The 14,430-nt window shown below is 45.8% G+C and overlaps 1 protein-coding gene across 1 annotated transcript; it reads right to left on the bottom strand.

Annotated features, from left to right (window-relative positions):
- Positions 1-13,151: 13,151 nt before the first annotated feature.
- LOC111522227 (uncharacterized protein C11orf72-like) lies at positions 13,152-13,908 on the bottom strand. Its single transcript, XM_023186097.1, is given in 2 exon segments — positions 13,152-13,343; positions 13,345-13,908. Coding segments are annotated over 2 exon segments (756 nt in total).
- Positions 13,909-14,430: the final 522 nt, after the last annotated feature.

The raw sequence follows: 14,430 nt of genomic DNA, 5'->3' as shown, positions 1-14,430 counted from the left end.
CTAGGCTGGGCATTGTGGCTCATGCCTGTAATCCCAGCACTTTGGGAAGCTGAGGTAGATGGATCACTTGAGGTCAGGAGTTGGTCAAACCTCATCTCTACTAAAAATACAAAAAAAATAGCAAAGTGTGGTGGCGGGCGCCTGTAGTCCCAGCTACTTGGGAGGCTGAGGTAGGAGAATGGCATGAACCCGGGAGGTGGAGCTTACAGTGAGCCGAGATCGTGCCACTGCACTGTTTTTTATTTGTTTTGTTTAGTTTAGTTTTTTTGAGATGGAGTCTTGCTCTGTCGCCCAGGCTGGAGTGCAGTGGTGTGATCTCGGTTCACTGCAGCCTCAACCTTCCAGGCTCAAGGGATCCTCCCATCTTAGCCTCCTGAGTAGCTGGGACCATAAGCACACACCACCCTGCCAGGCTAGTTTTTTATTTTTTGTAGAGATAGGGATTCAAGCTGTCCTGAATATATGTTCTGATTATCAGCAGATACAAAGGTTTTTTGTTTTGTTTAGTTTTTTTGGTTGGTTATTTATTTATTTATTTATTTTTGAGATGGAGTCTCACTGTGTTGCCCAGGCTGGAGTGCAATGGTGTAATCTCGGCTCACTGCAACCTCTGCCTCCCGGGTTCAAACAATTCTCCTGCCTCAGCCTCCTGAGTAGCTGGGACTACAGGTGCCCGCTATCATGCCCGGCTAATTTTTGTATTTTCAGTAGAGATGGGGTTTCACCATATTGACCAGGCTGGTCTCGAACTCCTGACCTTGCGATCTGCCCACCTTGGCCTCCCAAAATGCTGGGATTACAGGTATGAGCCACCACACCTGGCCACAAAGGGGGTTTTAAAGAAACAAAGAATGGGTGGTTTCTTAGTTAAAAATTAACTATTGATTGGATATACATTGTTCTTCCTATCACAAATTTCAGGACTCAAACTCCTGGGCTCAAGCTATGCCCCTACTTTGGCCTCCCAAACTGCTGGGATTACAAGTGTGAGCCATTGCACCCAGCCACAAATAACTTTTTGAAAGCCATTCCTAAAGTGTTTTCATGGCCCATACTAACTGGTCAATCATCCAGACCTGCAGACGAAAGATGAATCTGTTACTAATTTCAAAGCCCGCTTGGAAGCTCTTTTCTTAGGACCTTCCAGTCAATCCAACCAGCCATACCCATCCTCTTTGTAAACGGACTCTTGCCTGAGACTAATGGGATTAAATCTCCCCTGAGATTAGTGAGAGAAAAAAGACAGGGAGGGAAGCTACCAGTTTCGCTAAGTGAGCAGAACACTTCAAAAGGACTTTAGAACAAGATAGGAAACAAAAGGCCAAATTAATGGCCTTGCAACCCCAGGGCAACCAAAAACCTAGAATGATCTTTGCACTTGTCCTAATAAGCAACTGGCAAACCAGCAGTTTGTTTGTTTGTTTTTGTTTTTGTTTTTCAATCTGTTTCAGTCTTTGTATTGTCACCCTAAAGAAATAAACTGAAGGTCAGACATGGTGGCTCACGCCTGTAATCCCAGCACTTTGAGCACTTTGGGAAGCCGAGGTGGGCTGATCACTTGAGGTTAGGAGCTAGAGACCAGTCTGGCCAACATGGTGAAACCCCGTCTCTATTAAAAATACAAAAATTACCCAGGCGTGGTGGCAGGTGCCTGTAATCCCAGCTACTTGGGAGGCTGAGGCAGGGGAATTGCTTGAACCTGGGAGGCAGAGGTTGCAGTGAGCCAAGGTCGCACCATTGCACTCCAGCCTGGGCGACAAGAGCGAGACTTCATCTCAAAAAAGAGAATTTAGTGAAGGCTCAAGGCCAAATTGATTAGAAACATAGAGGAACAAAGCAATGGGAACTCAGTTGAGCCATCTGCTTACAAAGGAGCCATGACATGTGAGAGCATTTCTAAGCATCTAGCTATCATGATTTTATTTTTTGTTGTTGACTTAAGACATCTAGAAATGTGGCCGGGCGCGGTGGCTCAAGCCTGTAATCCCAGCACTTTGGGAGGCCGAGACAGGCGGATCAAGAGGTCAGGAGATCGAGACCATCCTGGCTAACACTGTGAAACCCCGTCTCTACTAAAAATACAAAAAACTAGCCGGGCGAGGTGGCGGGCGCCTGTAGTCCCAGCTACTCGGGAGGCTGAGGCAGGAGAATGGCGTAAACCCGGGAGGCGGAGCTTACAGTGAGCTGAGATCCGGCCACTGCACTCCAGCCTGGGCAACAGAGCGAGACTCCGTCTCAAAAAAAAAAAAAAAAAAAAAAAGACATCTAGAAATGCAAAGCATAATCAATTTAAGAATAAAAAGTACTGGCCAGGCACGGTGGCTCATGCCTGTAATCCCAGCACTTTGGGAGGCCAAGGTGGGTGGATCACCTGAGGTTAGGAGTTCGAGACCAGCTTGGCCAACATGGTGAAACCTGCCTCTACTGAAAATACAAAAATTAGCCAGGTGTGGTGGCGCATGCCTGTAATCCCGGCTACTCAGGAGGCTGAGGCAGGAGAATCACTTGAACCCAGAGGCGGAGGTTGCAGTGAGTTGAGATGGCGCCACTGCACTCCAGCCTGGGTGACAAGAGTGAAACTATCAAAAAAAAAAAAAAAAAAAAAAGAACAAAAAATATGATGCAAATAAAGACAATTATTAACAAAACAAGTTGAAATCCAGATCTGAAAAGTGTTCTTATTTGTGAAGGTAACAAATCAAATAGATCATGTAACGGGTTTGGCTTTTTGACAGCTTGTAGCCATTTATCCTCTTGAGTGATCCTTCCAAACTGAGTTTCCACTTCTCATCCAGGTTTGAAGAACAAGGTGGGCTGGGCGCGGTGACTCACGCCTGTAATCCCAGCACTTTGGGAGGCCAAGGCAGGTGGATCACGAGGTCAGGTGATCGAGACCATCCTGGCTAACATGGTGAAACCGTCTCTAATAAAAACACAAAAAATTAGCTGGGTGTGGTGGCAGGAGCCTGTTGTCCCAGCTACTCGGGAAGCTGAGGCAGGAGAATGGTGTGAACCCAGGAGGCGGAGCTTGCAGTGAGCCGAGATCGCACCACTGTACTCCAGCCTGGATGACAGAGTGAGACACTGTCTCAGAAAAAAAAAGAAAAGAAAAAGAACAAGGTGACTGGTTGTGGTTAGCTTTGGCGCGAGATCTCTGGTGATGAAAGATGTCCACTCAGGTGGGGCTGCATTTTTAAAGTGAAAAAGAAATGTGAATCCATGAGTCAATGCCTCTGATGTTAGCTGCACAAGGATTGGTTAACAATACATGACATGATCCCTTTCAACATGGTTGGGGAGTACTTTATTTGATGATGTTTCCAATAAACAAAATCTCCAGGTTGGAAGCTGTGATCTTTGATGTCTGTCTCCAGGGAGATTGCTTTTTAAAAGAATTCTTCATTAATTAAAAAAAATTTTTTTTTTTAAGTGAGAAGCTTTATAAGGTCCTGGCAATCATGAAGTATAGCATTTTTAAGAAGAGCTGGCTCATAGACTCCTGCATTCAGGAACATGGACCTTCCTGTTATTTCAAAAAAAGAAAGCTGATGTTGTTGTACTGGAGTACAATGTGAATTAAGCAATAACAATGGAAGAGTCTTAAGTCAGAGAAGGTTCAAGTTTCTATAAGCTTGGCCGGGCATGGTGGCTCATGCCTGTAATCCCAGTACTTTGGGAGGCTGAGGCAGACGGATCACCTGAGGCCAGGAGTTCGAGATCAGCCTGGCCAACATGGCGAAACCCGTCTCTACTAAAAAGTACAAAAATTAGCTGGGCGTGGTGGCGGGCGCCTGTAATCCCAGCTACTCAGAAGGCTGAGGCAGGAGAATTGCTTGAACCTGGGAAGCGGAGCTTGCAGTGAGCCGAGATTGTGCCACTGCACTCCAGCCTGGGCGACAGAGCAAGACTCCGTCTCAAAAATAATAATAATAATAATAATTATTATTATTATTATTATGTATTATGCCTTAAAGGAAGTTTTAGAACATTCCAGGGATTAAGAGGGGGTGGAGAGAGGGAGAGAAATAGTACAGACAACAGTCTTTCATTATGAGGCAATAAAACGAAAAATAACAAAACCAGGAAACCAAATCTCCCTAACACCTGTACATTTATAAATCTTTCTTAAAATGACTCCTGTCAAAGAAGAAATCAAAACCCAAATTGCACAACATGTAGCAAGTGATGATAAAGATGCACTATATGTCAGAACCATTGGTCTACTTGACTGGATTGCTATGGCTTTAGAATCAGTCTTGCTATCTGCCAGGGCAAAACCCACCACCCACCCCATCTCCTTCTTCAAAACTGTCTTGGCTGTTCTTGGGCCTTTGTTGTTCTGTATACATTTTGGTGTCAGCTTTCCCACTTACGTGAAAAGCCCTGGTGGGATTTTGATGGGAATTTGCATGAATTTGTAGATTAATTTGAAAAGATGTGACACGTTTATGATATTAAGTCATCTATCTGGTGAAAGCCCTGTGAACCAGCCTGGCTCCCCCATCTTCCCAGCAGCTGAGGGGCTGACTGGAGGGGACTGTGGGTGCACAATAAAGGAAGGAAGCCATAAATACTGGCCATGGCCTCATGATCTGCTGCAGCCACAGAGGTCCCCTTCAATGTCCTTTGTGGCTTTGGGTTTTGCATCGTGGGAGGAAATTGTCTTTGCAAGGTGCAAAGTGGCCCCAGGAGGAAGAAAATGTAATAGAAGACAACGGCTCGACCTGTTTTGGATCATAAAAACTCAACAGTCTTTTTCTTTTTGCTGATTTATAAGATGAGGCCTGGCGTTTCTAAAACCTGAACCCTTGAGGAATGGGGAAGACGAGTTTCACATTTCTAACAGCTTAGAAGGGGCGTTGAAGGGGCGTGTAAGCTCTTCCTGGTGTCTGTCATCCCAAATAGCCATCAAGGACTATGAGGAGCGAAAAAGAAGAGACTAGAGCTTTTGTGTTAAGGGACAAAGAGGGTATAGGCAAGACTTCAGGTGACAACAGGGGGATGGGCAAAGGACCAATGCAGAAACAATCGTTACCTAGACCTGATCTTCTGGGTTTCCGGATGTGAGTTTGCTGCAGGGAGGCGCCAGCAGGACTGGACCCAGGGGACTGATACTGGTACCTGGGGTCTGTGCATGCCCAAGACCTCCCTGGTCCTCCCTGATGGAAACTGCAGACCATGCCCAATGTGTCAGGATGGTATATGCCGAAGAGGGACCCTGAGATCTTGGCTGAGTGATGGAGAGTGGCCACACCAGGACGGCAGTGCGGAGGGTATTCCACGGCCCCCGAGCTGGGCCAGCAGGGAGAGAGGCCTGGGTCAGATGCGTCATTCATTGTGCTGCTTGCCTTCAATACGTTCACCTCGTCCTTTGCATGCCCCGCTGGCCGTGATTGATCGACTTTACTCTTTCCAGTTTAAATTCATGGAAAAAAAGATTTCCAGATCAAGACAGGATGCAACCTGAAACCCACTATGTCTTTCTCAAACACATCAAGACCAGAGAAGAAAGACTGGAAAAACCTTTTTTTTTTTTTTTTTAAGACGGAGTCTTGCTCTGTCACCCAGGCTGGAGTGCAATGGCATGATCTCGGCCCACTGCAACCTCCGCCTCCCAGGTTCAAGCAATTCTCCTGCCTCAGCCTCCCGAGTAGTTGGGATTACAGGCATCTGCCACCACGCCCGGTTAATTTTTTGTATTTTTAGTAGAGATGGGGTTTCACTGTGTTAGCCAGGATGGTCTCAAATTCCTGGCCTCAAGTGATCCACCCGCCTCGGCCTCCCAAAGTGTTGGGATTACAGGCGTGAGCCACCGCACATGGCCTGTATTTCCTATTTAGCATTCTTTCCCTGTATTTCTTCTTTACTCTGTTTTCCTGTCTTCAGTTGAATTGAGTTTTTTTGTTCTAGTCTCTTCTCCCCATACTATTGGAAGTTACAAATTTTACTTTTATCTTTAGTGGTCACTCTTAAATTTTTAGATCATACCTAAATTTCATGTCCAAGCAAAAGCTAATTAATATCTTTATCCCCCTTCCTGAATATGAAGCGAAAACAAAAACAGAGTATATGTCCAGGCACAGTGGCTCATGCCTGTAATCCCAACACTTTGGGAGGCCAAGGTGAGCGGATCACCTGAGATCAGGAGTTCGAGACCAGCCTGGCCAACATGGAAAACCCCTGTGTCTACTAAAAAAAAAAAAAAAAAAAATTAGCTGGGCGTGGTGGCACATGAGTGAGCTGAGAGGTCACGAGTTTGAGAAAAAGTAACAATTTGGCCAGGTTCGGTGGCTTACGCCTGTTATCCCAGCACTTTGGGAGGCCAAGGCGGATGGATCACTTGAGGCCAAGAATTCAACACCAGCCTGGCTAACATGGCAAAACCCCATTTCTACTAAAAACACAAAAATTAGCCGGATGTGGTGGTGCACACCTGTAATCCCAGCTACTAAGGAGGTTGAGGCACGAGAATCACTTGAACCCAAGTAGTGGAGGTTGCAATGAGCCAAGATCGCACCACTGCACTCCAGCCTGTGTGATAGAGCAAAACTCTGTCTCAAAAAACTAAAAAAAAATCAAATCAAATACAAAAATTAACAATTCATCAAGAAAACTTTATTTATAAGTGATCAAAATTGGCTCAAGAAAATAGATAAATAACCATAAAAGAAATGGAGGCCAGGCATGGTGGCTCACGCCTGTAATCCCAACACTTTGGGAGGCTGAGGCGGGTGGATCATGAGGCAAGGAGATCGAGACCATCCTGGCTAACACGGTGAAACCCCATCTCTACCAAAAATACAAAATATTAGCTGGGTGTGGTGGCACCTGCCTGTAGTCCCAGCTACTCAGGAGGCTGAGGCAGGAGCATTGCTTGAACCTGGGAGGCGGAGGTTGCAGTGAGCCGAGACTGTGCCACTGCACTCAGTCTGGGCGACAGAGCGAGACTCCATCTCAAAAAAAAAAAAAAGAAGAAGAAGAAGAAGAAGAAAAAGAAATGGAAATAGTGTTTCGATCACCCCCAAGCAGAGGTCCCAGCTCCAGATAGCTTTACAATAAGTTATAGACATGCTTCAGGAAATAGATAATTTGTAACCTGAGCAAACTCTTCCAATATGTGGGAAAAGATGGGAAGTGGCCTACCTCATTTTAAGGGGCTAGCATAATCTTGAACAAAACTGAACAATATGCCCCAGAGAAAGTAAAACTAGAGGCTACTCTCTCTTGTGAGCACTGGTGTAAAAACTGAGTAAAATGTTAGCAAAACAAATGCAGCAGGATGGTGAAATCATATTACATCATGACCAATTGGTGTTTATACCCAGAATAAGAAAAAATAAGAATAGCAAGAACTTACACAGAGATGAAAACATGTAAGCGTCACACCACCACCTTGAAACAGAGAGGTCAAGGAACTTGCTCCATGACACGCAGCTGATTCAGTGGAAGAATCCAAAATTAAGTCCACAGAAGCCTCCTTCTGTGTTCTCAGACACTGCGCTCTGCCGCCCCGTTAGGTCAACAGATCAGAAAAATGATGGATGTGATTAACCACAGATGAAAGAAGAAAAGCAACATCATCTCAGATGCAGAAAAAGCCTTCCATGAAACTCAGCACACCTTCATGATAGAACTGTGTTCTCAAAGGGAGTTTTCTTTTATTTTTTCTTTTGTTTTACTTTATTTTTATTTTTTTCAAAGGGAGTTTTCATAACATAATCACGGTCTCTGCCAAAAGCCTCAGCAAACCTCTTACTTACTGGTTCCTATGAAGATTGTCACACACACTAATTGTTTAAAGGTAAATAGGCCAGAGTTCTCAGCATGTTTTACCTTCATGCCCAATAGGAGGAGAGGCCCGTTTCCAAGATGCCTCAGAGCAACCAGGCAAGCCACCCCCAGATCAGTTAGGGCAAATGGAATTTATAGCCCTGAACTGCAATTGCCCACAACTCAGTTTTGTTTTTTAAGAGGAGTCTTGCTCTGTCACCAGCCTGGGGTGCAGTGGCTCCATCTCGGCTCACTGCAACCTCCGACTCCCTGGTTCAAGTGATTCCTGCTTCAGCCTCCCGAGTAGCTGGGATTACAGGCACGCACCACCACACCCGGCTCATTTTTGTATTTTTAGTAGAGACGGGGTTTCCCCCATGTTGGCCAGGATGGTCTCAATCTCCTGACCTCGTGATCCACCCGCCTCGGCCTCTCAAAGTGCTGGGATTACAGGCATGAGCCACTGCGCCCAGCCTACAAACCCAGTTTTTAAGCAAGCCATTTGGAAGCTAAAGGTACTTTCTTAAGAATGCAGTGGGTGTCATGAAAGAAACCTCTGGGCGACGGGGGGAGAAGACATATAGCAGAAGAGGACAATAAAAGATGTCAGAGGTCAGGTATGGTGGCTCATGCCTGTAATTCCAACACTTTGGGAGGCCAAGGCAGGTGGATCACCTGAGGTCAGGTATTCAAGACCAGCCTGACTAATATGGTGAAACCCTGTCTCTACTAAAAATACAAAATTAGCCGGATGTGGTGGCATGCACCTATAATCCCAGCTACTTGGGAAGGTGAAAAAAAAAAAAAAATATGTCAGAGAAGAGAATAAACCAGAGACTGGTGGATGTTTCCAGCCGCCAGCTTTATCTAATAAGGTTTAAAGTGTTATTGTTGAGAATTTCTTGTCCCTTTGCACCTGGATTGACAGTTCTTTTCTGCAGTCACTCTGTCTTTATTTTATTTTTCACAAGTAGCTACTACTAGTTAGAGGGAATATAATCAGAAACACACTCACAGGAATTCTGTTTCTGAGCATCCAGTGAAAAACTTCTGGCCTAAGGCATTTGATATGAGAAGATATTAAAAAAAATTTTTTTAAGTAGAACTGAGGACCTTAATATTGTCAACAAAAAGAGTCAAACTCTGTACAATATTTGAAGAGACTTTTTTTTTTTTTTGACAGAGTTTTGCTCTGTTGTCCAGGCTGGAGTGCAATGGCATGATCTCGGCTCACTGCAACCTCTGCCTCCAGGTTCAAACAATTCTCCTGCCTCAGCCTCCCCAGTAGCTGAGATTACAGCCATGCACCACCACGCCTGGCTAATTTTTTGTATTTTTAGTAGAGACGGGGTTTCACGATGTTGGCCAGGCTGGTCTTGAACTCCTGACCTCAGGAGATCTGCCTGCCTCAGCTTCCCAAAGTGCTGGGATTATAGGCATGAGCCGCTGTGCCCGGCCAATATTTATTCTAAGTTGAATGTGAGTGAGTGGTGGTCTGTGACACAGCCCTCAGGAGATCCTGAGACCATGTGCCCAAGGTGGTTGGGCCACAACTTAATATCATACATTTTAGGGAGACATAAGACATCAATCAATACATGTAAGATTCCAAACATAGGAAGCAGGTTGGGGGCTGCTTCCAGGTACTAGGTGGATTCAAAGATTTTTCTGATTGGCAATCAGTTGAAAGAGTGATCAAAAGAAAGGAATGTCTAGGTTACAAAGGGGTTGTGGGGACCAAAGGTTTAGCATGTAGATAAAGCCTCTAGGTAGCAGGCTTCAGAGAGAATAGATCATCAATGTTCCTTGTCAGACGTAAGAGTCTGTTCTATCAGTAATTCCGAAAGAGAGGAGGGTGTAATGAGGCATGTCCAGCTCCCTTTTTCATTGTGGCCTGAACTAGCTTTTCAGGTTAACTTTGGAAAGCCCTTGCCGAGAGGAGGGGTCCACTCGGATGGGTGAGGGGTTAGAATTTTCCTTTTGGTTTATAATATCAAACCTTTACACATTCCCATTAAAGTCACACCCCAGATAAGGAAGCTTGCTATCACCACTATTCAGCTTTATCCTGAAGTTTTTAGTTGGTGCAATAATGAAAGGAAACGAGACACCAGATATTAGAAAGGAAGAGACACCGTCCTTACTATTTCTCAACAGTGGCTTACGCCTGTAATTCCAGCACTTTGGGAGGCCAACGCAGGTGGATCACCTGAGGTCAGGAATTCGAGACCAGCCTGATGAGACTCTGATCACCAGCAGAGAAAACAGAAAAGCAAGCCGGGCGCAGTGACTCAGGCTTATAGTCTCAGCACTTTGGGAGGCTGAGGTGGGAGAATCAGCTGAGCCTGGGAGGGCAAGGCTGTGGTGAGCTGTGATCATGCCACTGCACTCCAACCTATGTGATGGAGTGAGACCCTGTCTCAAAAAACAACAGCTACAACAAGAACAAAACAAGAAAAGCTTGACTGGGTACAATTTTATTTATTTTATTTTTTACTTCCCACACTACGCTGATGTAGCCTTTTAAAAATCATTTATTGGCCGGGCGCAGTGGCTCACGCCTGTAATCCCAGCACTTTGGGAGGCCGAGGCGGATGGATCATGAGGTCAGGAGATCGAGACCACCCTGGCTAACACGGTGAAACCCCGTCTCTACTAAAAATACAAAAAAAATTAGCCGGGTGTGGTGGCGGGCGCCTGTAGTCCCAGCTACTCGGGCAAGCCGAGATCGTGCCACTGCACTCCAGCCTGGGCGACAGAGCGAGACTCCACCTCCACTCCCCTCCTCCCCAAAAATAAATAAATAATAAATAAATAAAATAATTTTTTTTTTGTTTTGATTTTGAGACAGGGTCTCGCTGTCTCATACAAGCTGGAGCGCAGTGGTGCTGTCATGGCTTACTGCAGTCTCACCTTCCCAGGCTCAAACCATCTTCACGCCTTAGCATCCCAAGGAGCTGGGATTATAGGTGTGCACCACCACAGCTGGCTAAGTTTTCACTTTTTTTTTTTTTTTTTTTTTTTGTAGAGATGGGATCTCACTCTGTTGCCAGGGCTGGTCTTGTACTCCTGGGTTCAAGCAATCCTCCTGCCTCAGCCTCCCAAAGTGCTAGGGTTACAGGCGTGAGCTGCCACACCTGGCCTGGATAAACTTTTGCAATAGCAGAGTCCATTAAGTGATCTAGATACAATATCAAAAAGGCAAATCGATAGTATTCCATTCACAAGCAACAACCAATTAGAAATGTAATCAGAAAAGGGATTACAAAAACATAAAACCACAAAAATATCACAGAAAATTCCTGCACTAAAAAAGTACAGAATTAAAAAATAATTCTAAATCTTTAGGGAAGGAGCTAAAAGATCTGAAACAATGGGAGTGATCATTCCCTGGGTGGGAAGATGCATGATTGTAAAGACATGGTTCTTCTCTGAATTCATTTAGAATTCTGTGCACGGAGTTAAACACACTTGGGACATTTGCTGTGTGTCAGGCATGGCAAACAAGCACCTCATTCACCTTCTCCGTAACTCTAACAATCACTCCTTTAGGGTGTATGTTATCCTCACTTTCCACTTGAGGAAACTGAGGCAGGGGTCCTAAAATCTCACTGGTAGGAAGTGACAGAAGCAGGATTTTGAATCCAAGCCCTTAACCTTGAAGCTTTGATGTCACTTGCAGATAATCATGTTTCTAAATCTATTTGTGCCAGCGTGGACTAATCTCAAAAACATTGTGTTGAATGAAAAAAGCAAGGTGTAGACTCATTACGTCGAAATACTAGGCTGGGTGCAGCAGCTCATGCCTGTATTCCCAGTACTTTGGGAGGCAAAGACCAGAGGATCACTTAAGCCCAGGAGTTCGAGACCAGCCTGGGCAACATAGAGAGTCCTTGTATATACAAATTTTTAAAAAACTAACCCAGTATGGTGACGCACATCTTTGGCTCCAGCTACTCAGGAGGGTGAGGCAGGAGGATCACTTGAGGCTGGGGGGTCAAGGCTGCAGTGAGCCATGATCTTGCCACTGCACTCCAGCCTAGGTGACAGAGTGAGACCCGTCTCAGACCAAACGTACAAAATGCCATTACTGCAAATAAAAATCACCAAACACTCATATTTTCTGTGGGTAAATATATGGACAAGTAAAGTAATTTTTTGAAAGGATTGGAAGATTATATCAGATTCAACAGCATTTGGCTCCAAGATGGCAGGAGGGGACTCTATAGTTTTTTGGTAAAGGTCTAAACTTTTAAGAACCAGTATTTTAATATGCTACTGTGAAGTGTTTTAAAATCACCTAGAAAACCGGCCAGGCACAGTGGCTCATGCCTATAATCCCAGCACTTTGGGAGTTTGAGACCAGCCTGGTCAACATGGTGAAATCCTGTCTCTACTAAAAATACAAAAATTAGCCTGTGTGGTGGTGTGCACCTGTAATCCCAGCTACTTGGGAGGCTGAGGCAGGAGAATCGCTTGAACCCAGGAGGTGGAAGTTACAGCAAGCGGATTGTACCACTGCACTCTGGCCTGGGTGGCAAGAGCGAGACTCCATCTCAATAAATAAATATTTTTTTAAAAATCACGTAGAAACAGTAATGGGTATTGTCAGGATGGTCATAATATGTTATTACTTTCTTCTTGCTTTTTTGGTATTCAATTTCAAATGCAGGAAAAAAATTGATGTTTTTCATTTTCCAAATATAATATTTGATTACAATATTGAGTAAGTCCTTCCCTTGAGAAGCTCTGTGCTGGGGGTTGGGGAAGATCTGATCATGCCTTCCTCACACTGGGCCTGACAATAGATGCTCAAAATAGTTGCATGGGGTTGTTGTAGGACTAGCAGGTTTGTATGCCCATATGTATGCAGTAACAGACCATAATTGGTAATCACTGAGACAGCAGGGTTTGCAGCAGAGAAAGAGTTTAATGATTGCAGGGCACCAAGTTTGGAGATGGGAAGAGACCTTCAAATCCATCTCCCCAAGGAGTTTTGGGCTGGGTTTTTTAAGGAGATTGTGGAGGGCAAAGGGCTGGATATTTGGGATTGTTGATTATCCGAGCAAGGAGCATGAAATAATTGGGATTGGAAACCGCATACTTAGGTGAGCCAGCTCCTCATGGGGACCAGCTGAGTCAGTAGTTTTATCAGCATGCAGGACCTGGAGGAATATTTCAAAAGGAAAATTTAACATTTCATGTTCAAGTTGTTATTTATACAGCAGTTAAGGGCAGCTATAATCTAGGGTCTTTGTGACTCCAGGACAACAGGCACCCAACAGCCACGAGGAAGCAGGTTAGAGAGCAGCTGACCTCATGATGAATGCTGAGTGTGCTGAAGGCTTGGTTTATTTTCATCTTTCCCCCCTACTTCTTCCCTAATTGGTTTTATAAAGTTTATAGGGATGGTTGTAGGGTGGTTGCAGAAAGCTTCCTGGGGGAGGTGATGTCCAAAAGGCTCCTAGGAGGAGTAGGGCCAAGTAGGGAGGAAGACAGATCCTCTGGTGCAGATTCAGCTTGTATAGGCAAAACCAAAGGAGCTGGAACTGGGGAGGTCGACAGGTAGCAGCCACAAAGGACCTTGAATGCCAGGCCAACGGGTCTTGAGCTTTGTTCTGAGGGCAGTGGGGAACCACAAAAACTCTCAGGCAGGAAAGGGGCAAAACGGGTCTGAGATTTATAATAATCCCAGTGTTCCATGTTTGCAGAGAAGGGGCTGGAGAAGCCAAAATGTAAGCGTGGGAGACCCCAAGGACACATTGTTAATTTCAGGTGAGAGATGACAGGGCCACAGCCATCTCTCACTGTGCTGGGAATGTTTGGAAGGTAAAGTTGACCAGAGAGACACAGTGGATGTGGGGTTGGTGGAACAGGAACAAGCCCTTGATACCCTGTGGCTTGTGGCCTGGAGGCTGGTGGGGGAGGCTGATACACAGAGTGACACAGGATGGGATGGGTGCTGAGGAGGTGAGAGCCAGGACCTGAGACGCTGCAGAGGAGGCTCCTGGGAGACGACATCGGAGTGGATGTCCTTCGTCACTTGAGGAGCCTGGCAAGCAGGTGCTCCAGTGGGTGGGGACCAGTGGGGGATTTGTCATTAGGAGACCTCAGGCCGAGTTCTGGCAGTTGTGTCATCCTAGGCGGGCTACTCAGCCATGCTGACACTCTGCTTCTGAAAACAGGGTTCATCATTCCTGAGGCTGGAGTTTTGGAGGATGAAGGAGGTAACACATGGCAAGTGCTTGGCACAGAGCCTGCCACTGAATGAACAGAGGATCCTGCCCCTCACTCTCCATTTCCCATCCCCCCATGCCCAGCATCTCCTGTCCCCAGCATCCCCAACCTGCCTCTCCCTCAGCCTGTATTCCTTTGACCCAGTTAGAGAGAGATGAGGAAGGAATCCAGCCCCTGGCTCCAACCTGCCCCCCTTCTTCTGCCCCAAAGGGAGGGATCCGAGGACTCAGGTCTGAGCCCGGATTAGCTGTGTAATCCCCAGCTTTGCCTAGGCAACCTCTTTCCTTGCCCAAGAGAGGGGGCCTGGGGCTGGCAGCCAGGACTCCTGGGCTCTGGGCCTGATACTACCCTACCGGTCTGGGAAACCTCAGACAGGGGAGAGATGCTCTTGGTGCCTCTCTTGGGAACGTCACTGACGTCCAC

The sequence above is a fragment of the Piliocolobus tephrosceles genome, chromosome 13 (assembly GCF_002776525.5).
Source record: "Piliocolobus tephrosceles isolate RC106 chromosome 13, ASM277652v3, whole genome shotgun sequence".
NCBI lineage: Eukaryota > Metazoa > Chordata > Mammalia > Primates > Cercopithecidae > Piliocolobus > Piliocolobus tephrosceles.
Note: the sequence above shows the minus strand (reverse complement) of the source record. Positions and strands in the feature narration are given on the sequence as shown.